Source organism: Callorhinchus milii, unplaced genomic scaffold, assembly GCF_018977255.1.
Source record: "Callorhinchus milii isolate IMCB2004 unplaced genomic scaffold, IMCB_Cmil_1.0 Scaffold3, whole genome shotgun sequence".
Classification (NCBI taxonomy): Eukaryota; Metazoa; Chordata; class Chondrichthyes; order Chimaeriformes; family Callorhinchidae; genus Callorhinchus; species Callorhinchus milii.
The window spans coordinates 93,071,000-93,096,011 of record NW_024704744.1 but is presented as its reverse complement, the minus strand read 5'-3'; the positions used below and the strand labels follow the sequence as shown (position 1 = coordinate 93,096,011).

General features: G+C 41.9%; 2 protein-coding genes across 3 annotated transcripts in view; one reads left to right on the top strand and one right to left on the bottom strand.

The window, feature by feature from the left end:
- Positions 1–1,695, top strand: part of rbks (ribokinase) — a 41,567-nt gene extending 39,872 nt beyond the window's left edge. The window contains exon 8 of the mRNA XM_007910061.2: positions 1,383–1,695. Coding sequence (XP_007908252.2) covers positions 1,383–1,556 — 174 coding nt within the window. The 3' untranslated portion in view covers positions 1,557–1,695. The remainder of the gene's footprint in view (positions 1–1,382) is intronic.
- Positions 1,623–23,671, bottom strand: mrpl33 (mitochondrial ribosomal protein L33). Of its 2 annotated transcripts, none has more exons than XM_007910065.2 (4): positions 23,539–23,671; positions 11,940–11,958; positions 4,303–4,409; positions 1,623–1,854 (listed from the first exon to the last, which is right to left on the bottom strand). In XM_007910065.2, the coding sequence occupies exons 1-4, from the start codon at positions 23,609–23,611 to the stop codon at positions 1,805–1,807; spliced, it is 249 nt and encodes an 82-aa protein (XP_007908256.2). In that variant the 5' UTR covers positions 23,612–23,671; the 3' UTR covers positions 1,623–1,804. The 2 variants fall into 2 exon arrangements, with proteins under 2 accessions (XP_007908256.2, XP_007908257.2); XM_007910066.2 differs by lacking the exon at positions 23,539–23,671 and adding an exon at positions 19,220–19,300.
- Between the last annotated feature and the right edge of the window lie 1,341 nt (positions 23,672–25,012).

The window sequence follows — 25,012 nt, the reverse complement described above, 5'->3', positions numbered from 1 at the left end:
GGTTTAAAGATACCAGTGAGAGGCTATAATATAATTGTTTCTTTCAGCTCTTGTTGGCATGATTTTACAGTGTATACAAGCTTGCACAAAGGATCTCTGAGGGTGAAGTACTGTATTGGTTTTATTTTTACTGATGGCTCAGTGCATTATAATGCTTAATGTTTAACAGCAATAAAATGATTAGTAATCTCCATTATTCTGTTGGTAAAGCCATACCGAATGAACATGAGCCATACAGAAAGGAGCTGAAGGTTACAAGGTTCAATTCTTTTACTTCAGCGATCTCATCTTGGGCAGCAATCTGCATTATAGGTGCCAAAAAGACAATGAAATTGTCTTATCAACTTATGTTTCACCCACAACATTTACAGTCAATTCACTTTAGAGTATATCCTATGAAGCATTTTGAGATGTCTTGATGGTGTATATTCAAATGCAAGGTATTATTATGATTATTATGTAAGTTCTAACCGTGCTGAGTACAGTTCCAGAAAAACAATTGGCAAAATACAAAACTGTCAGTGTTTACATCATGTTATTGTTTTGCACTGAAACAAAATGTTGAGCTGTATGTAGTTTGTATTCATGGCATAAAGATAGAAATCTATTTAAATTCAAGCGAGCGTAGTCATAATCAAGTAGGATATCATCACGTTGTACAAAGAGGACGGAGGATAATAAGTTTCAAATGAGAGTAAATCATTCGTCCATGAAGCCTACTGCTGGCTATTTCCTCCTCCCTCAGGAAGTAAACAAGATAGAGAATTCTCAACAATGCAAATTATAAATGGATAAGTGGGAGGCTGCTTCGTTTATGCTTAACTGATTTCTGAGTGTCTGTCCTGGCATGTGCATTGTTTTTAATGTTATCCCGTATGTGGATAAATCCCCCTCCCTCCCGATTGTCTCAAATAATGATCATCTACATCAGAAGCATCTACATTTGACTTTTGGTAGCTTTCCTCCCAGCCTTTGTTCTACTCCCACTGTTTAGGTAGCAACAATCACGGTAAAAACTATTTTTTTAAACGTTCTGCGTTAATGCTTAATAAAAATTCATGGTGGCAAACGAGTAGTAGTGAGGCTCAGGCCATGATTGGATTTCTCACACAGATACGAGGAGGTATTAAACAGAACACAAATTGGGATGGAGAAAAGGAAATATTGGACCTGTTACTAGAATTCTCTCAGGTTGCCACTTGCAAGTGGCATTAGCAGCGAACTTAAGAGCATTTAAGCAAGTAAGATATTAGATGCTGGGGAGAAAATTACAGTAGAAAACAACAAATTGTGTTTGAAATTGTGAAAGAAAAACTGAATTTTCTCAGATTTGTTCCTCCAGCTTAATTTAAACCGTGTTTATATACGTTTTTATTTAACAGGGTGCAGGAGACAGCTTTGTGGGAGCTCTAGCATTCTATATTGCTCAGTATCCTCATCTGCAACTCGATGAGATCACAAGAAGAGCCTCACACATTGCATCGATGAGTGTTGAAGCACACGGAACACAAGGCAGCTATGTATCGAGAAACAACCTCCCAGAGGACCTCTTCTAAGCAAAATGACATCTTTCAGGGGAGGGGGAAGAGATGAAGCATTCAAACTAGTTGGTATAGTCGGTGTATATATAAAACACATTTTATTGTGAATTCAAGAAAACTAACAGCAAATTGTTAATAAAGACTTCAAATCCTATTTTCTTATTTGCCTTTTGTTCTATCACCATCTTCATACAAAAACGTCTGAGTCTCATTCGATTCTGAACAGTCCTGTATGGAGCCAGTCCATTTAAACTCCGAGTTTGTTAAATTGATTTGATTTTCTTCTTTTCTAAAAAANGGACATGCTGGTTTACTGCAACAGAAATAAAAGTGTGGTTAGACATTGCAGAACAAAGCTTAGAATAGCAATCTTTAATTTCTCTTCCATTTCTTCCCCAAAGGACAGTTTCTACTAGCAACTACCAGTGTGGTCACGTCCCTGAGAAAGCTTTTAATGTACACTTTGCTTCCAAGCTGAGAGCCAGGGGAGTGGGGATGGGGTTGGGCATTGAAAAAGGAAAACGGTAACTAAATAAAATAATTAACCTCAAAGAAGCTTACTTGAAACAAACGACTACAATTATGCTGGAAAATGATGTTACAAGTGAATCTAGCAACTGTCACCAAGCAGCAAGGCATCAATGGCCAACAGAGGCACAAAACTTTTGGAAAACACTTTAAGTTAATCTTTCAACAATGACACCTATGATAATGCTGATCTCTACATTTTTTCAGGTCTTAACAAGTGAAAAGAGACTGTATTTCAACCCAGCTACTGTATAAACATCACTGTAAAGCACGAGTGTTTTTCTCAACCCTTTTTTTGCCCAGGCATTTTGTGGAACCGCACCTATCATTAAACGTCTCTTAAACATGATGTAAGTGTCTTAAGCTCTTTAAACACACCCAAACAGAGTTCTTCAAGAATGACCTGCACGCAACTACAGCACTGTCCAATTTTTTCCACGTCAATATGCACTTAGTTATTTAGAAATAGCTTTGCTATATTTGCATAGCAACTGATTATTAATATGAATATTTTTTCCTAAAGCATTCTAAATGCAGGTAATTGGAGAGAAAGAGCAAGTTAGCAGCAATTTTATCAATCTCTTGTGATGTCAAATCCTTAAGCCTCAGAGCTTACAAAGCCTAAAGATTTATATTTCTGTTCTGTATTGAATGTTCATTATTTTGTTACCATCAGGACATCTCCCACTTCTCTGCTCGCCTGTTATCAAGGCATCCCAATAAGTACCACAGTTCTTCAACTTCTGGTATAGAAAAGTCCTTTAGAAAATTAATTTGGAGTCTTGAGTGATAAAATTTTGGTCCCTAACAATCCATCAGTTTAATGAAATCAAAGTAGGCAAAAATAAAAAGCCCACAAATTCACTAGTCATGTACAGTAAAGCTAACTTATACAGCACAGGTTTTGTGTTCAACTTGATTTTCTGCCACTTTGTTCCTCTTCAGACTTAGGCAATCCTCCAATCCCCAGTATACCTAAAGTGGGATTTTATCGGTTGGGAAGATCTAACAATAGACATAAATTTAGCTCTCGGGCAGGGTTGTACAATACACTCGCCACGTGTGGAGAATTGGCAAACCAGAATGGGGTTAAATTGCATTTTTGATCAGTAAATAAAAAAGAGTAACAGATGCTGTCATTGTGCATGTTATCTCAATATTCATATTCACGTGGTGTACTTTGATCTTTTTGTGTGTGTGTTGGTCAGACGCTGAGACGAAAAGCAGCGTCTGCAAGTGTTTTTTGTTTGCTGTGTGCACTTTACTTCCTTGGTTACCGCGTATTGACTTATCTGCTAAAATGGTGGGTAACACGGGTGAAAACGCCAGATTTCAGCGCAATGGAAACACCAGCAATAGTGTATGGAGAGGAGTTGCAATGGTCCACTCGGTCAATTGGAATAACCAATTCAGCAGAAGCAAGCCCAACCAATAACGAGCAGCTCCCAACAGGGCACATCACAGCAAAGGGCAAGCAGCAACACTCGCCTCGCAAGCGAGAGCACCTGGGTTCGATTCCCGGGCAGGTCGAAACGTTGGGCAAGTTTCCTTATCCCACGCAACTCTGTTTACCTAACAGTAAGTACAAACCCAGTTGTTAGTCGATTGCTGGATCGCTTTTCTGGGGGTAATAATCCCTTCAAAATAAAAAAAAGTGGTCATTCAATCCATGACTGTTTGTGGGACGCTGCTGTGCGCAATTGGCTGCCGCGTTTTGCTCACAAAATATACACTTTACAGTATATTCTGTGAAGTTCTTTGAGACGTCTCGAAGACGTGATAAGGCGCTATATCAAATACAAGGATTATTATTATTATATTCTCTGCATGAAGATCAGGGATGGGCCTGGTGCGTCTTGCGAAAGAAAAATAAAGACTGCAAAGTTTCTTGGACTGAAAGAAGACAAAAGGGGGAATGGTGCTAGGAATGTTTGTTAAAACATTTACCAGCCGAGCCAGGCTAACATCAACGATACAATCCGCACAAGTCCAACAGTTCTCAGCTCAGCTTCTCAGCACAACCACTGAGGAAGTGTCTGCCTCCAGGACATGTGCGACCCAGTTGGTGTTAATTATCATACGGTGGCCAGATTCAATATGTTACTTAGTACCTCAGTGTTAATTCACACATTAACAACAGGATAGTTTTCACCCCATCAAAGGCAAGAGTCCAAATCGGAGTCGTAAACCTCCATCACCTGCAGCCCACCCACGACAGGAGCGTATTATTTACCTATAGGATCATGTTTTCTCAGGATCAGTTTTTCCCTTTGTCGGCTCCTCTTTGCATTAAAGCAGTAGCCAGTGCCTGCAGCACTCACCATCTTGACCAGGATGCTCCTATGAAGAAGCAGTAAGACATTAAGACAGTAAGCATGTACATCATCATTAAAGCTGGAGACAAACTGCAAATTTACCGATTTAATACAATTAACCATTAGCTTTAAACAAAGTTAGTATTATAATATTAATAATCCTTGTATTTGATAATGCGTGTTGTCACGTCTTCAAGGCGTTTCAAAGTGCTGTATAGAATATACTGTAAAGTGAATTGACTATTTGTATTATTAATTTTTAATTAATTAGGTAATTATTTTCATTATTATTATTAATTATTTTCTGGGCAAAACACAGCAGACGCTTGCGCACAGCAGTGTCCCACAAACAGTCGTGGATTGAGTGACCAAATTATTATTATTTTGTAATTTTGTTTTGAAGGGATTATTACCCCCGGAAAAGTGATCCGCCAATCGACTAACAACTGGATTCCTAATTACTGCTAGGTAATGTGGAGTTAGGAAACTTGCCCAAAGTTTCACCCTGTGTGGGAATCGAACCCAGGTCCTCTAACTTGCGAGGCAAGTGCTCTAACCAAATCCAAGTAGGTGTGAGCTTTTAAAAACCAAGCTGGTTCAGTAAAGATCAATGCTATAATTCCCAGAATGTATGGTGTTCCATGTCTGAAATTCATCACTGAAATAATTTAGTTTTGCTTAACCAGATATCTGACACGTGCTTAAGAATCTCAAACCAAACTCGTGAGAGTTCCACATACAGTATACGTGGTTTCCATTTGGTATGGAGTGTGCCCTCTCTGCCCAGAGGGACACACCCTTCTTATCTAATCCCAGAGAGTTCTGGTGCAGGCTGGCAAGAGCCAAGGCTTGGGGAGCTCCATTGGCACACTGCTAGAGTTTAGGTTTCCATCTTTTTTGTTGCCAGCTGGGAGTCTGACACACGCTAAGACGAATCCAGCTATACATGGAAATTCTCTTGTGTTTCACGTAACAGTTTGGCATTGTAACTACTGGTCGGGCAAGCTTCCCACTTGCCATTAGAGGGAGACCCTACCCATTAGAGCTTTGACTTGCAGCGTTAACTGAAGCCGAGTGGAAAGAATCCTAGCCCCCAGTGACTGGTCTGCTCCTTTAAGTCCTGCTGCTGAACCAAGCTGGCTGGTCTGGCAAAAACAGTACGTTGGAGTAATACAGACCTGCTTGGCTCAGGAACCAGACTACTGAGACTCCCACACGGCCATTGCCAGGTGCAGCACCTTGGAGCCAATTCAGACCCACAGAGACTCTCCCCAAAGCTCAAGTATTCACTCCCTGAAAGCAGATCCTGCTCGGTGAATGAATACTTGAACATCTTTTTTAAAAGGATATTGGATAGAGTCTTGAGGAGAAGGAATATTAAAAGACACGGTGAACAGGCAAGAATGTGAGATTCCATCAGTTTGTGGGGAGACTTGAGTCGAATGGTTGATTTCTGTGCTGTGACATTAAGAATAACTTGTATTTATAAGCCCTCTCCATGTAAAAATAAATATTTCAAACCGGTTTAAAAAACAAAATTCTACTCTTCTATATGAACTTGTAACTTTTTTGTTCCGAGAAGGGTGAAATTATTGTCAGAGGTATGAAAGGCAATAACAGATTGTACGTTTTAAGTGCTAAACTCTGGAAACGACTGCCTTATACTGTACATATCAGTACAACAACAACACCAACAACAAGATTTCATTTATAGAGCGCCTTTCATGTCGGGAGGACATCCCAAGGCGCTGTACAGTTGGGTCAGGACCCGAGCAGGGGGAAATGGTCAGGGTGAGGGGAGGGAAGGGAGGGAGCGAGGAGGGGGTAGAGAGTCGAGAGGGGAGCAGTACACCTCTCAAACGAAGACAGTCCTCAAACAGCATCTTTTCTACCAGTTTCGCCCGCAAAATATATTTAGTCTATTCTGTGAAGTGCTTTGAGACATCTCAAAGACATGAGAAGGCACTATATCAACTGCAAGGATTATTATTATTATAACATAGAGAACTATGTTGAAATCATAATGCACAGTCTTTATTCAAGGAACCCTCATTAATGCAACAATAATGTGCCATGGGAATACTGAATTGCAAAATAATTTAACATGAAACATTCTTGGGAAATCGTTTCTGGTAAGCAAACAGAGATGGCAATATCTGGTGAGATTACCGAATAGTAACCTCAGTCAGCAGCTATTTTACACCCCTTCTCTCTTCTCCCTCCCTCTCTCACCCACTCCCCACCACTCAGCCCACCTCGCCATTCCTATTTCTCATAACTTCCGAATTAAACACTTTACTTAGAATTCTGTACACAGTAAAAGAGTTTAAAACAGACATATAATGGTGCTAGTTACACCGCCTCAGAAAAAAATATTTCCGGACAGCACTTTCAAGGTAAAAGATAATAATAATGATTCTTGCATTTGATAGAGAACCTCATCAGGTTTTCGAGAAGTCTCAAAGCACTTCATAGAAGATACTGTAAAGTGAATTGACTGTTTATTTTGAGGGCAAACACGGAAGCCAATTGCGCACAGCAGCGTCCCACAAACAGTCGTGGATTGAAGTGACTTTTTTTTGTTTTTGAAGGAATTATTACCCCTGGGAAAGCCATCCACAACCGGATTCCTACTTATTGCTAGGTAAACGGAGGTGTGCGGAGTAAAGAAAGTTGCCCAACATTTCGCCCTGCCCGAGAATTGAACCCAGGTCTCTCGCTTGCGAGGCGAGTACTCTTAGTTTGGTAGTTTCTCCTCAAGAACCTATTCCACATTTCAGTCTCCAGCTCTCAGCGGACATTGTTTTTTTTCCCTACAAGTGGCTTCCTTTGTGTGGGAGAGGTTTAATTGTCATGTTCCTGTACTGCAATATACTTAACTTCCCTCAGACACTCTTCTGAAGCTATGGGGCCTGTGAAAACAATAGCCACTACACAGGCAGACAGCTGTCAACTTGGATTTTATGAGCAAACTTGTTTTTTACCGAGTCAATTTTTAATGAGATTAACTCGGGGAAAATTTTAACCCAATGGTTTACTTTCTTTCCCAAGAAGGGAGGGATCAGTTTAAGAGTTCAAACTGAGTCTGATGTAAAAGCCACACAATATATCAATGTAATACCCCAGGCAGTACATTGTGTACCATGAAGTGGGAGGACCTAAATTTGTGCTTGTGACTCCAGTGGAATTGTACAGGGGCTAAATACAGGCAACAGAGAGCTAAAGACAATCTTTGTATACAATTGCTGGGTTAAATGTAATTACTCAGCCATCCCTTAGCATTGGCCTGAGGCATGAGAGCCAGTGTCTTTTAATGAGAACAGAGGTGAAGGCTCAAGGTTTGTGGTACACAACACAACACGACCAAAGGTACAAAGAGTAGCAGAGAAAACAAGGTACATCAAGAAGGAATTGTCATACACCAAGCGTGGGTTTCATAATCCTACCCAATGACCTGGTATCAACGAAGGAGCCTGCTTTCTCCTGCATAATGTTGAGTTTCACGAGTACTGTTGCTGCTATTTGCATCCAGACAAGTGGTATTTCATCACACTCTTGACTTGGCTCTTGTAGATGGTGGAGATGCTTAATGGGAAAGCCACTTGTCATTGAGTTCGCAGCCTCTGCTATATCATAGTGATTATATGTCTGGCCCAGCAAAAGTATTGCCTTTGGTGACCCCCTGATGTTCGTCACAGGGACATGTTGATGGTTCTGTCGATGAAGATCAGGGTTCTCTCTTGATAGGAAAAACCATTGCCTGCACTTATCAGTCAGGGATTTTAACTGCTACTTGTCAGACCAAGCTTGGATGTTATGCAGGTTTTGCTGAAAACAGACATGGGCTGTTTCATTGTTGGAGGTGTTGAGAATAGAGCTGAATACTGCAGAATCATCAGTAACTAATAATCTCATTCCTGACATTATGTTGAAAAGATCATTGATGGAGCACTGGAGATAGCGGGATCAAGGACTCCCTAAGGGAGTCTTGCACCAATAACCTGGGCTATGATGATTGTTCCCTCATAGCTACAATAATTTTCCTGAATAACCGAGGAAAGGGGTCCTTCCCAGTCTGCTCCTGTTAACCCTGAAAGCCAAAGCCCTAATGAGTGGGGTGGTCCTAGCTGGCCAAGCAGCGGGAAGCTTACTGGTGAGTGCTCCCAGTTGCAAACGGCACAGTTTTAGCTGTCAGGACCCCAGTGGACAATCTGGGGCCCCCAAACCCTAGCTCTCCCCAATCTGTGTCCAATACATGAAGCAATTTGGTAAGCAGGGGCATCAATTCAGGGAGAGAGCACACATCCCATTCCAAACACAGGGACATGTCCAAGTGTAGGTGGCATGCATTTGTGGATCTCTGAGTCTCATCTGGATACTCTTAAAACATGGGGATGGGTTTCTCCATGTGTCAGATACCTGGCTAACCTTCCTGCATCTGTTTCCAGTTATGAATTGAGGATTTTAACTTGGACTTCAGTTTTGCTGGGCGTCACTCAGTTGAATGCTGCTTTGATGATGAGGGCAGTTAAGTCCACCTTTACTCTGACATGTTTGGATCAGGGTTGTGGTAAAGATTGTTTCTGACAGAATCTAAACTGAGTAAATCCTCGCCTAGAAGGTGCCGCTTAATAGCACTGTTGACGTGGATGTCAATTTGAGTGGCAAAGTTGGACACAACTCTCAGTCATGTGCATAATAATCCTTGCATTTTTGATATTTGATATAGCGCCTTATTGCATCTTTGAGACATCTCAAAGCGCTTCACAGAATATACTTTAAAGTGAATTGACTGTATATTTTGTGGGCAAAACGCGGGAGGCAATTGCACACAGCGTCCCACAAACAGTCATGGATTGAGTAACCAATTTATTTATTTTTTACCCCCAGAAAAGCGGTCCACTAATCAACTAACAACTGGGTTCCTACTTACTGCTAGGCAAACCGAGGCGCGTGGAGTAAGGAAACTTACCCAACGTTTTGCCCTGCCCGGGAATCAAACCCAGGTCTTTCGCTTGCCAGGCGAGTGCTCTAACCACTGAGCTATAGGACTCAGGATAGAGAGAATGACGTCTTAGTCACTACTTACACACCTCATTGGAGCTGTCAATATATTGGTGATTTTAGGCTCACTACTGCCTGGTTTAGCATACAGTAAAATGCAAATTAAGAACTTGACTGGGGCAAGTGAAAATAAATAAATCTCAATCATAGATGCAATGCTTACATACAGATGCAATCAATATATCTCCTTGATCTGTTTCCGCCTGCCATAATCTATCTGTAGGCATGTTGAAAAGGGAGGAAAATATTAATTTTCCTTCATATCAAGGGTTCTTCTTGAAGCTGAGCTGGTGCGGAAGCTTCAGTGAAGAACAGAGTCACTAATAAAGTCACTCTGTCAGACTGATGCTATGTTCTTCCCAAACACATGTCAATGTACTCTGGTGCTGTTTGTGAAAGAGAAGGGAAGTTTCTCCGTTGTCTTGGCCAACCATCCCATAAAATAAAATTGGTCACTCACTTTATGGTTGTCAGTGGGATATTGTGCAAAATTGGCTACTGCATTCGCCAGCAAAATATAGTTGCTACAATTTACAGCATATGTTGTGAAGCACTTCGAGATGTCTTCCCGATGTGAAAAGCTATATCAAATGCAAGGATTATTATTATTATTGCCTATGGCCCCACATCCAGTTACCATCATCCTATTTCTGAGATAACATCTACAGCGATTAAAAAATAAGTTTGAAAAACACACAGATAAAAGTGAAATGTTGGCTACCATTGTATTCTTGCTGCAGAAAACCAGTCACTCTCGTCCCAGCAGCTCTTTACATAGTGCAGATCATATCTCCACACAGCAGATCAATCTTATTAAAGGCAGTTCCCTCTCTACCCTTCTCCTCACTGCTTCACAAGGCGCTGATCACATGAGGTCACGGAGGAACTACCGCCATCCACTAAACAGGAAGAACTAGCTCAACAACTGCAGTTTATTTTGTTCAAAATATTTCCACATGTGACATAAATGGAAGAATCCGCCTTCCCAGAGTTTAATATCCTCGTAAACTTTATTTTCAACATTGAGTTTGGATTGTTCCTTTTAACCAAAAATCTTGTATAAAAATAATTGGAAGAAGGTTCCAGGCTTTATTCCCAATCTGAGCCAAGATCATTATTGGGGGGTGGGGGGGGTGGGGAGCTGACATTGAGGTACTGCAATCGCCAAAGGACTGGAAAGGGAAGTGTGGGGAGATGAAGAGGAGGAGACTGAAAAAAATCAACTAGGAGGTCTTACCGCTGATGACATTCAGTGACCTCGTGCACGTTAAGTTTTTAGTGGCACAAAATCTCATATTAACCTTAAAACCATGGATTTAAAATATAAATTCATGCAGAATTTTGGAAAACAGTCTTAGTAAGGTAGTTTTCCTCAGTTCCTTTCAATGAGGTGGAAATGTAGACAGATTAAGGCTGAATTCATGAAATAATAATCCTTGCATTTGACATAGTGGGTTATCACATCTTTGCGATGTCTCAAACTGCTTCACTGAATAGTGAATCGACTGTATATTTTGTGGGCGAAACATGTTAGCCAATGGCGCACACTTGTGTCTCAGAAACAGTTGTGGATTGAGTGACCAATTTTTTTTTAAGGGATTATTACCTCCAGAAAAGCGATCTACAAATTGACTAATAACCGGGTTCCTACTTACTGCAAGGTAAACAGAGGCATGTGGAGTAAGGAAACTTGCCCAACCTTTCGCCCTGCCCGGGAATCAAATCCAGGTTCCACAGGACTCCACAGAATTTAAGACTATTTCAAAATTCCATACAATCTTATATTTTAAGACAATAGTTTTAAGCCAAAAAGCTTCAGGTCTTCAGTGAGGATAGGACTGGGCTCAGCTACGGACTTCTTCTCTTCCCCCACCACCCCATTCCGATTCAGTACAAAAACGTTCAATGGCCAGTTAGCACTTAAAATTATACCCCACCATACGTCACAACTGGGGAAGGAGGAGAAAAAAGTTAGTGTGGACAGGCAGATATTGTGGAGTCCTGTAGCTCAGTGGTTAGAGCACTCGCTTTGCAAGCGAGAGACCTGAGTTCAATTCCAGGCAGAGGGCGAAACCTTGGGCAACTTTCCTTACTCCACACAGAGCCTAATAATAATCCCTCCAAAACCAAAAACAATAATAAATTGGTCATTTTCAATCTACGACTGTTTGTGGGACATTGCTGTGCGCAATTGGCTGCCGCGTTCGCCCACAAATATACAGTCAATTCACTTTACAGTGTGTTCTGTGAAGCGCTTTGGGACGTCCTTCCGACGTGAAAAGCGCTGTATCAAATGCAACGATTATTATTATTATTAAGGCGCTATATCAAATGCAAATATTATTATTATTTCACTTTTTTAAAAAGTTTTTGAAACTGCTCACTAGGAGGGAGGGAGGGAGGGAAGGAGAACCACAACTGATTTCTTCAGTGTTATTTACAGTGTTAACGGCATCATATGGGTATTATTGAAAAGAAAATATTGACTTACTTGGATTTGCCCTTTGCGACTGGGTCATCAGCAGATTGCAAAACAAAAAAGAAAAAAAAGGCCATTAAGCTTGATAATTGTTCATTGTTATTAAGAAATCCATTATAGACACAATGGAACACAAATTAACCTACCCTTGCAAGAAATTGTTCAACTCACATTAAATAAAACAAAACAGAACAACCCAGCCGCTCTTGTAAGGATCATTACAATTTATGGATAAATCCCACCTCGAAGGGTGCGCTTAGAAATCAGCTTATACTAAAGCACTTAAATAGCACTCTCATGTTGGATGAACATCTCAAAGCGCTTTATTGCAACCATGTGCAATTGTAACATAGAAACTGCCTATCCAAGCTCACATCTCTACTCTTCCTTCCCTGAAGACATGACTTATGCTGAGCTACATTTTTCATATTTTTCTAAACAGAGAGAAGAACGAAATCTGAGGATAATGGCCAAAGACCATTACTTTTGTGTTTTTTAAAAGGCCTTTGAATTCAGGAATAAAGCAGAAGATGAAAACCTTTCAGAACAGAGTTCCGAAGAGTGGGACAGAGTGACTGAAGGCCTAGCAACCAATGATGGGCTCACAACAGAGGTTTGGCTGAAGAAGATCCTTCAGCCTATTTTATCTCGTCCTACCATCTTCCTATTGCACGATCAGGCAATTGTTTTAAATGAAGCCACTGTCCTGACTTCAGACACCCTTCCTAATAAAAAAAGTCACTGGGAACACTCAACAGGTCAGGCAAAATCTAAGGAGAGAGGATTGTCATTTAACGCTTCAGGTCGAAGGGTTAGAAGGTTCAAACGAAAGGTCATCGACCCAAAATATCAACTCACTTTCCTCTCTTCATAGATGCTGCCTGACCTGCTGAGCGTTCCCAGCGACTTCTGTTTTTATTTCAGATTTTTACCCTTCCTAATAAGCTATTTCCAGTTTGTTTCACGTCAGGAGAATGTACCAAAACACTTCACCGGATACACTTGTAAAGTATAGTGACTGTGTGTTTTGTGGGCGAATGTGCCTACAAGTTTGTGCACATCAATATCCCACAAACACCCATGACCAATTTTATTTGGGGGATTGTTGGCCAGAAACTCCCTTCTTATTTTTCCAAATAGCTGCATATTGTTATGTCTCTGGAGGGAGTGAGGAAAGAGTAGTTAGTAGACCGGAAAAAGAGAAACAAAAGAGTACAAGGAGGAGAACAGGGCTGGGAAGGGAAGGCAGGGAAGGATCCTGGAGGGAGAATATCAGAGAACAAATCGAGATTAGAATAGAGCCTTAGTCTGAAGGGCTAATTTCTAGGATTCCATAGTAAAAGATATTGTACTTCACTGTGGAGCAGTCTTGCACCGATGGGAAACATTTCTTTAAAGTCCGATGGCCAAGTATGAATCAAGACTTTGCACTGAACGATTATCATGGTCAAGTGTTATCATAAGATACCAATACCTGTTATACACGTTTGCATCATGTTACCGTCACCTAGTGATAGGAAGGTGACACTGCAACCATTAATTACATGGTACTGTATTGTAGCTCAGTAAGTTCAATTTGAGGTCCACAGCATCCACACTTTAATCCTACTTGCTGGACTGAGACCAGCATATTTAGCATTGCAGACAGTTCTTAAGACATTGCCTAACCCTGAACATTTACAGATAATTGATGGATGATCTTTGCTTTTGCTATATTCCATATTTATTTTCAACAAGGGGAGGCAACAGTTGGAATGTGACTGATCTAAGACAGCAGGGAATTAATTCCAACTTTCTTACCTTCCCACATTAAGGCAGTTCACAAATTGGCTCTAACTTCAAATGCGCTGCTCTTTAACACTTTGGGCAAATCATTTGTCACCAGACATTTCCAAAGCCTTGGCACCACACACTTCTTTTAACAAGTTACTATATGATCCCTTCCAACTTCCATCAGCATTATAGTTGATTTAGACATTTCTATCAATGTAGAGATATCCTCTCCAGTACTACGACTTCTTTTTATCAGTCACCTCAGAAATGTCAAGCTCCTTTGGATCAAAGTTGTCCATTTTGTTACTGTGTTCACCACTGCACAGCTCTGAACTAATTATGCACTAAACCATACTCTTTCATTTTGGGGGGCGGGGGGAGAAGTAGAAAAAGCAGCAATAATTTGAAAGCACCTAGAACGATTCAGATGCAAGAATGTCTCAAAGCACTTGGACAGTGAGCATGGAAATGGATTTAAAAATGGTAACCAAAAGCAAGGGGAAAGGAACGTATATACTTTTAGGAGGTTTTTAAGGACAAGGAGCGATAGAAAGGCAAAGTGGCTTTGGGGGGGGCTTCAGAGGAAAGTCAATGGTCAGTGGTCAATGAAGGTTCAGTTTACAGAACAAATAAGTTTTTTGGCTTGAGACTTTCCAAGAATAGTAAGAGCCCCACCCAGTCAATTAACACACTTTGTTGGCTGAACATTTGCTCAAGCCATTGTACAAATATTCCAAGAAAATAAATACTGTGTGTTTGAACTTTAATCATTTGGGTCGAAGCCAACGTGTAAACTGCAACTGAAATTTGGTAATAAAAAATTCACAGAACATGTCAGCTTTATTTCATTTCCTAACAGGCAACTGGTACGGAGAGCATCTTCCAGAGATACCAAACCTCAACCTTCAGCCTATCTACTTTAATTAGTGTAGCTCTAGCTACACGCAGCAGATGTGGGTGCGGCAGGAAGAAGGTGTGACCTGATGCAATGTTCCAAAGCTAATATCTGCAAGAAAGAGCTGACTAGTTTCTGCAACCGACAAGACAGCTCAAACAGCTGAGGTGGCCATTTCTCCTGATCTTAGCCTTGATACCCCTGTCTTCCGATCAGAACTGTGCAGGAGTTTAGACAATTCTTCAATTCAATCTTGATTTGGAAGCTGGTTCCTTTGTAAGAGATTTGGAAAATAAGCTTTCCAACTGAGACAAAATTTAACAACTTCCCAAAACCTGCACAATTTCAGTTTATCCTTGCATTTGATTTAGTGTCTTATCGTGTCAGTCAGGTCTCAAGGGGCTTCACAGGACGCACAGCACTGTAAAGTGATGTGATTGTGTATATTGTGGGCAATTTGAAGACAACTGGATAATGACAATAATGAGCGCCTACCTGGCTTCACTGAGTCCCCATCCCTCAGAGGATTGGTTTCAAGATTATCATCCTCACTTTTAAATCCCTCCATGTTCTTGCCTCACCCTACATCTTCAACCCTCATGCCCTACCAACATGCCTGCTCCCTCCTCTGCACTCTCTGGAACTATCCCAGTCCCTTTACCTCTCCCCTTCCCTCGCCTCCTTCAAGGTCCGTCTGAAGAACCTTCCTTTTTGACAGTGCCTTTGGTCACCTTCCCCCTGCCAACTGCCAGCCCCCACACCCCCCCAACCCCAGCCCACTCCCTTGGCCCCCACCCACTCCGAACCCAACCTCAGCTCAGGTGCAAACCCCCAACTGTCAAGGGGCCTCGGGACGTCCTCCTGACGTGAAAGGCTCTGTACAAATGTCAGGTGTACTGACTGCACTGTGTAACAGAGATCCAGGAAAGTAATGCAGTCACTCCATCTACAGGATAAACCAGATAGTACGAACGTTACCCTTACATATTAAGACAAGTGCCTTAGCTGAACCCACAGCTGGGGGCAGGACTGACGTGCGAGTCGAGCAAGCACTGATGCAACAGGAAAAATTCTGTGGCGTCAAAGCTAATTGCTTCCTAATTAGGCTGAAAGTTCATGTGCATCATGAGCCCTATTCAGTTAACTCGTCAAAATAAATATCCGTTCACTTTGTAGTCTTTTACAAACATTCTGACACGGTTTTACTGCTTCAAAGTGACAAACTACCACTTGGCACTATTTTTTCCTGAGTTTAAAAACTGCCTGGCAGGGTACCTGCTCAGGAATAATGGTATGAACTGTTCTTAGCAGAATTATTGCAGGAAAAATATTGACACCTTTGAATGATTTGCTAAAATGATTTTTGAAAATAAAATTTTAAAGGGGAATGAAGCATAAAGTGAATACCTTTGGTCAAAGTACGCCCATAGGAAATCATAGCAAATAGAGATAAAGAACACCGGTACGTCTCAATCGCTTCCATGTATCAAGTGCTCTGGGACGCTACCCTGTGTGAGGGGCGCTATATAAATGCAAGTTGTTGTTAACAGTTTTACAGACAGGTATCCTGATTAAAGAGTAAGTATATTCCACTGAACAGTCACATATTGCTTAATATTATAAAGCAAGTCTTATGTACGTTTATCACTCTCCCTTTGTAATTCATTCTTAAAAACTGCTCGTCAGAAGCACAGAAGTTTCATACAGAACCATCCTAAGGGATTCTAAGAATGACATCGGGAGGTTGAGAGCAGCAAGTCTTCTAATTATGATTGTAGTTATAAACACTCACAGTGTGGCCATCTTGGCCCCTGTAGTTATAAGCGGTAACTATAAACACTGGGTGTAGTGACGGGCAGAGTCACAGTGACTGTGCACTGTCACATTCAGTGCGACTGCCTATAGCTAGAAACAATGTACGCATATGGTGTACGAAGTCAGTGTGACCACCGATGCGATATACTCTCTCAGTGTAATAGCCTCTAATATATAAACACTCAAAGTGTGACTGCCAAAGTGTATATAACCCTACGGTGCCACCTATAGTATATAATCTCTAAATATGGCAGCCTTGGGATGATAAACACGAAGAGTGGCCATTTATTATATACAATCTCTCAGTGTGACCACCTACAGCATACAGATAGTGTGTGACTGCCAATAACATAAACTCTGTATATGACTTGGTATATAATAAAACCTGTGTGCCCTATTTTGTATGATCTATCAGTTTAGCTGCCTATAACATATAAACATGTATCGCTTATAGCATATAAAGGATCAGTGCGGCTGATTATAATATACAAACTCTCTGTGGATCCCCCTCCACATTGTAATTTCTCAATATGGCCACCTATAGTACTGTATGGCCACCTACAGTATCCAATCACTGCAACAGCCAATCAGTCTCTGTACAGCCGGTGTTGAACACATTTTATATAAAACTGTATCTAATGTCCTGCGTCTAATACTGTGTGATTAACACTGTATCTAATGCCCTGTGTCTAACACTGTGTATTTAACACTGTATCTAATGCCCTGTGTCTAACACTGTGTATTTAACACTGTATCTAATGCCCGTTGTGCATAACATTGTATTTAAAGCTCTGGGAATATAACACTGTATCTAATGCCCTGTGTACATAACACTGTATTTAATGCTCTGTGTATATAACACTGTGTCTAATGAGCGGTGTATAACAATGTATCAACTTCTGTCCAATGCCCCATCAGCGTAACGCTGTATGTATTGCCCTGAGTGTGACACTGTACTTATTGCTGTGTGTGACACTGTACCTATTGCCCTGTGTGTGACACTGTACCTATTGCTGTGTGTGTGACACTGTACCTATTGCTGTGTGTGACACTGTACCTATTGCTGTGTGTGTGACACTGTACCTATTGCTCTGTGTGTGACACTGTATCTATTGCTGTGTGTGTGACACTGTATCTATTGCTGTGTGTGACACTGTACCTATTGCTGTGTGTGACACTGTACCTATTGCTGTGTGTGACACTGTACCTATTGCTGTGTGTGTGACACTGTACCTATTGCTGTGTGTGTGACACTGTACCTATTGCTGTGTGTGTGACACTGTACCTATTGCTGTGTGTGACACTGTACCTATTGCTGTGTGTGACACTGTACCTATTGCTGTGTGTGACACTGTACCTATTGCTGTGTGTGTGACACTGTACCTATTGCTGTGTGTGACACTGTACCTATTGCTGTGTGTGTGACACTGTACCTATTGCTGTGTGTGACACTGTACCTATTGCTGTGTGTGACACTGTACATATTGCTGTGTGTGACACTGTACCTATTGCCCTGTGTGTGACACTGTATCTATTGCTGTGTGTGACACTGTACCTATTGCTGGTGTGTGACACTGTACCTATTGCTGTGTGTGTGACACTGTACCTATTGCTGTGTGTGACACTGTACCTATTGCTGTGTGTGTGACACTGTACCTATTGCTGTGTGTGTGACACTGTACCTATTGCTGTGTGTGACACTGTACCTATTGCTGTGTGTGACACTGTACCTATTGCTGTGTGTGACACTGTACCTATTGCTGTGTGTGTGACACTGTACCTATTGCTGTGTGTGACACTGTACCTATTGCTGTGTGTGACACTGTACCTATTGCTGTGTGTGTGACACTGTACCTATTGCTGTGTGTGTGACACTGTACCTATTGCTGTGTGTGACACTGTACCTATTGCTGGTGTGTGACACTGTACCTATTGCTGTGTGTGTGACACTGTACCTATTGCTGTGTGGTGACACTGTACCTATTGCTGTGTGTGTGACACTGTACCTATTGCTGTGTGTGTGACACTGTACCTATTGCTGTGTGTGACACTGTACCTATTGCTGTGTGTGTGACACTGTACCTATTGCTGTGTGTGTGACACTGTACCTATTGCTGTGTGTGACACTGTACCTATTACTGTGTGTGACACTGTACCTATTGCTGTGTGTGTGACACTGTACCTATTGCTGTGTGTGACACTGTACCTATTGCTGTGTGTGACACTGTACCTATTGCTGTGTGTGTGACACTGTACCTATTGCTGTGTGTGACACTGTACCTATTGCTGTGTGTGTGACACTGTACCTATTACTGTGTGTGTGACACTGTACCTATTGCTGTGTGTGACACTGTACCTATTGCTGTGTGTGACACTGTACCTATTGCTGTGTGTGACACTATACCTATTGCTGTGTGTGACACTGTACCTATTGCTGTGTGTGACACTGTACCTATTGCTGTGTGTGACACTGTACCTATTGCTGTGTGTGTGACACTGTACCTATTGCTGTGTGTGACACTGTACCTATTGCTGTGTGTGTGACACTGTACCTATTACTGTGTGTGTGACACTATACCTATTGCTGTGTGTGTGACACTGTACCTATTGCTGTGTGTGACACTGTACCTATTGCTGTGTGTGACACTGTACCTATTGCTGTGTGTGTGACACTGTACCTATTGCTGTGTGTGACACTGTACCTATTGCTGTGTGTGTGACACTGTACCTATTGCTGTGTGTGTGACACTGTACCTATTACTGTGTGTGACACTGTACCTATTGCTGTGTGTGACACTGTATCACTCACGAGTCACTGTTGTCAGAAACATTGTCCTTCAGAGCGGCTCTGGAGACCTCTTCCGGGGCAGAGGAGGAAGGGAGACACTGCGCATGCGCCGCAGGCAGGAGGGGCGTGTCCCTGAAGGGGGGGTGGAGCTCCAGCACCAACGTCACAATCGTCCCTCATTGTGATTGGCTGCAGCTGTTTACATTCACTGTAACTACTACACCGCACCGTCTGGTGTTACTGTACACACAGAACAGTCACTACTACTACACCACAACATCTGGTGTTACTGTACACACAGAACAGTCACTACTACTACACCACAACATCTGGTGTTACTGTACACACAGGACAGTCACTACTACTACACCACAACATCTGGTGTTACTGTACACACAGGACAGTCACTACTACTACACCACAACATCTGGTGTTACTGTACACACAGGACAGTCACTACTACTACACCACACTGTGTGGTGTTACTGTGTACACAGGACAGTCACTACTACTACACCACACCGTGTGGTGTTACTGTGTACACAGGACAGTCACTACTACTACACCACAACATCTGGTGTTACTGTGTACACAGGACAGTCACTACTACTACACCACAACATCTGGTGTTACTGTGTACACAGGACAGTCACTACTACTACACCACAACATCTGGTGTTACTGTGTACACAGGACAGTCACTACTACTACACCACAACATCTGGTGTTACTGTGTACACAGGACAGTCACTACTACTACACCACAACATCTGGTGTTACTGTGTACACAGGACAGTCACTACTACTACACCACAACATCTGGTGTTACTGTACACACAGGACAGTCACTACTACTACACCACAACATCTGGTGTTACTGTACACACAGGACAGTCACTACTACTACACCACACCGTGTGGTGTTACTGTACACACAGGACAGTCACTACTACTACACCACACCATCTGGTGTTACTGTACACACAGGACAGTCACTACTACTACACCACACCGTGTGGTGTTACTGTACACACAGGACAGTCACTACTACTACACCACACCATCTGGTGTTACTGTACACACAGGACAGTCACTACTACTACACCACACTGTGTGGTGTTACTGTACACACAGGACAGTCACTAACTACTACACCGCACCGTCTGGTGTTACTGTATACACAGAACAGTCACTACTACTACACCACACCATCTGGTGTTACTGTACACACAGGACAGTCACTACTACTACACCACACTGTGTGGTGTTACTGTACACACAGGACAGTCACTACTACTACACCACACTGTGTGGTGTTACTGTACACACAGGACAGTCACTAACTACTACACCACAACATCTGGTGTTACTGTACACACAGGACAGTCACTACTACTACACCACACTGTGTGGTGTTACTGTACACACAGGACAGTCACTAACTACTACACCACAACATCTGGTGTTACTGTACACACAGGACAGTCACTACTACTACACCACACTGTGTGGTGTTACTGTACACACAGGACAGTCACTAACTACTACACCACAACATCTGGTGTTACTGTACACACAGGACAGTCACTACTACTACACCACACTGTGTGGTGTTACTGTACACACAGGACAGTCACTACTACTACACCACACTGTGTGGTGTTACTGTACACACAGGACAGTCACTAACTACTACACCACAACATCTGGTGTTACTGTGTACACAGGACAGTCACTAACTACTACACCACACCGTCTGGTGTTACTGTACACACAGGACAGTCACTACTACTACACCGCACTGTGTGGTGTTACTGTATACACAGGACAGTCACTACTACTACACCACACTGTGTGGTGTTACTGTACACACAGGACAGTCACTACTACTACACCACACTGTGTGGTGTTACTGTACACACAGGACAGTCACTACTACTGCACCACAACATCTGGTGTTACTGTACACACAGAACAGTCACTACTACTACTACACCACACCGTGTGGTGTTACTGTATACACAGGACAGTCACTACTACTACACCACACTGTGTGGTGTTACTGTACACACAGGACAGTCACTACTACTACACCACAACATCTGGTGTTACTGTACACACAGGACAGTCACTACTACTGCACCACAACATCTGGTGTTACTGTACACACAGGACAGTCACTACTACTACACCACATCATCTGGTGTTACTGTATACACAGGACAGTCACTAACTACTACACCACACCATCTGGTGTTACTGTATACACAGGACAGTCACTAACTACTACTATAAACCATCTGGTGTTACTGTATACACAGGACAGTCACTAACTACTACAATGCACCATCTGGTGTTACTGTATACACAGGACAGTCACTAACTACTACAATGCACCATCTGGTGTTACTGTATACACAGGACAGTCACTAACTACTACTATAAACCATCTGGTGTTACTGTATACACAGGACAGTCACTAAATACTACAATGCACCATCTGGTGTTACTGTACACACAGGACAGTCACTAGTTACTACACCACACCATCTGGCATTACTGTACACAGGACAGTCACTGTAAGTACTGAAATACAGCAGCTGGTGTTACTGTATACACAGGACAGTCACTGTAACTACTACAATACACCAACTGGTGTTACTAGACACAGGACAGTCACTGCAACTACTACAATACAGCAGCTGGTGTTACTTTATACACAGGACAGTCACTGTAACTACTACAATACACCACCTGAATACACCAGGTGGTGCTACTGAATACACAGGACAGTCACTGTAACTACTATAGTGCACCAGCTGGTGTTACTAGACACAGGACAGTCACTGTAACTAGTGCAATACACGAGCTGGTGTTACTGTATACAGGACATTCACTGTAACTACTAAAATACACCATCTGGTGTTATTGTATGCACAGGACTGTCACTGTAACTACAACAATACAACATCTGGTGTTACTGTATACAGGTCAGTCACTGTACCTACTACAATACACCAGGTGGTGTTACAGTATACACAGGACAGTCACTGTAACTACTATAGTACACCAACTGGTGTTACTGAAAACACAGGACAGTCACTGTAACTACTACAATACAACAGCTGACGTTACTGTACACAGGACAGTCACTATAAGCACTGAAATACAGCAGCTGGTGTTACTGTATACAGGACAGTCAGTGTAACTACTACAATACACCAGCGGGTGTTACTGTATACAGGACAGTCTCTGTAACTACTGCAATACACCGGCTGCTATTACTGTATACACAGGACAGTCACTGTAACTACTACAATACACCAACTGGTGTTACTGTATACAGGTCAGTCACTGTAACTACTATAGTACACCAGCTGGTGTTACTGTACACAGGACAGTCACTGTAAGCACTGAAATACACCAGCTGGTGTTACTGTATACAGGACAGTCATTGTAACTACTAAAATGCACCGTCTGGTGTTACTGTACACTGGAAAGTCACTGTACCTACTACAATACACCATCTGTTTTTATTAGATACAGGACAGTCACTGTAACTAGTATGATACACCAGCTGGTATTACTGTATACACAGGACTGTCAATGTAACTACTACAATACACCATCTGGTGTTACTGTACACAGGACAGTCACTGTAACTACAACAATACAACATCTGGTGTTACTGTATAGAGGACAGTCACTGTAACTACTACAATACACCATCTGGTGTTACTGTACACAGGACAGTCACTGTACCTACTACAATACACCATCTGGTGTTACTGTATACAGGACAGTCACTGTAACTACTACAATAGACCAACTGGTGTTACTGTATACACAGGACTGTCACTGTAACTACTACAATACACCAACTGGTGTTACTGTATACACAGGTCAGTCATTGTAACTACTATAGTACACCAACTGGTGTTACTGAATACACAGGTCAATCACTGTAACTACTATAGTACACCAACTGGTGTTACTGTACACAGGACAGTCACTGTAACTACTACAATACACCAGCGGGTGTTACTGTATACACAGGACTGTCACTGTAACTACTACAATACAACATCTGGTGTTACTGTATACACAGGACAGTCACTGTAACTACTACAATACACCAGCGGGTGTTACTGTATACACAGGACTGTCACTGTAACTACTACAACACACCATCTGGTGTTACTGTATAGAGGACAGTCATTGTAATTACTACAATACACCATCTGGTGTTACTGTATACAGGACAGTCATTGTAATTACTACAATACACCATCTGGTGTTACTGTATACAGGACAGTCACTGTAACTACTACGATACATACTGTGTTGGGGAAAGCTGCTTCTTGGACTGTTTGTTACTCGTGTGCAACCACTGTTTCTGTAACCAGGCGACATAGGTAGCAACTCGGAGATCCAAAATGGTATTTAGGAGGAACTTCTTCCCGCAGAGGATAATGAGATGCGGTGCTCACTGCCTGCAGCAGTGGATGAGGCAGATAGTGTGGATGCATTTAAGAGGAAGCAAAATATATGCAGATGGGAGAAAGGAACAGAAAGATAAGGGAGGGAATGGGTGAAGACTCATGGAGTTTTAACACTCGCAACCTATATACAAAGTAATAATCATAATCCTTACATTTGATATCTTGCCTATAACATCTCGAAGAGCTTCACAAACTCTGTAAAGTGCAGTAATGTTGTTTATTTGTCCATGAACATGGCAGCTAGTTTGCAAACAGCAATGTCCGATAAATGGACATGAAGTCAATGATCAATTGTATCTGCGAGATTATTGACCAGGAGAAACACAGTGAGACAGGCCTCTTTTCAAATAGTGCTGTGGCACCTTTTACATCCAACTTGAACTGACAGACAGGACCTCATTTAAACTCACGTCCAAAGATTCATGAGAGGTTCAGACAACAATAATCCTTGCATCTGATACAGCACTTTTCACATCAGGAGAACGTCCCAAAGTGCTTCACAGGGCACACTGTAAAGTTGAGTGATTGAGCGTTTTGTGGGTACATGCGGGAGCCAATTTTATGCCCAGCAATATCCGACAAACAGCCACAAAGTAAATGATCAATTTTATTAACTCTCCGGCCCATTTCTCATCCTAATGTGATTTTTTCTTCGATCCCCACACAATCCTTTTGCCTTCCCATCATACCATTAACCTGTTTCTTAAATTAATATACTGGCCTCAGATATTCTTCCTGATAACGTGTTCCATGTGTTGATTGCCCTCTTTGTAAAGAATAACCATTACTTATGGCTTCTTGTTCTGTGTTCTCCAGCAGAAGAGCTGACCTGCAATGGATGGAATCTTTCCATTTGTAATCCTATTTGCTATTTATAGTGTCAATATGGTTTACTGTGCCTTTTGCCAGTATTGTATGCTATTTGTGAGTCATCTGATCAGTTGCTAGGTTTTTAGAATAAGCAGGAAGTCCACAATTCCTTATCACAACATATGTCTAGTCTTTTAAGATAAAAGAATCACGTGATGCAGCAACTGGCCAGAAGGTGACATGGTTATCATTTCCCATGTTGTATCTGCACGCTCCTAGCAACGAACTCAATTTTATTGACCAAATTAGTAGGTGGGGAGAGACACTGTATTCCTTCCTGTAGTGAAAGTCAGCCAGGCTTTTTTTGTCAATAATTTACAATGAATTATACCTTTTCACTTCAGAGATCTTGTGTTAAAAGAATTCAGCCCCTTGGAACGTCCTCACGGTGTGAAAAGCACTATACAACTCTGATTTTGTTGTTGTTGGCTGTAATTCCATT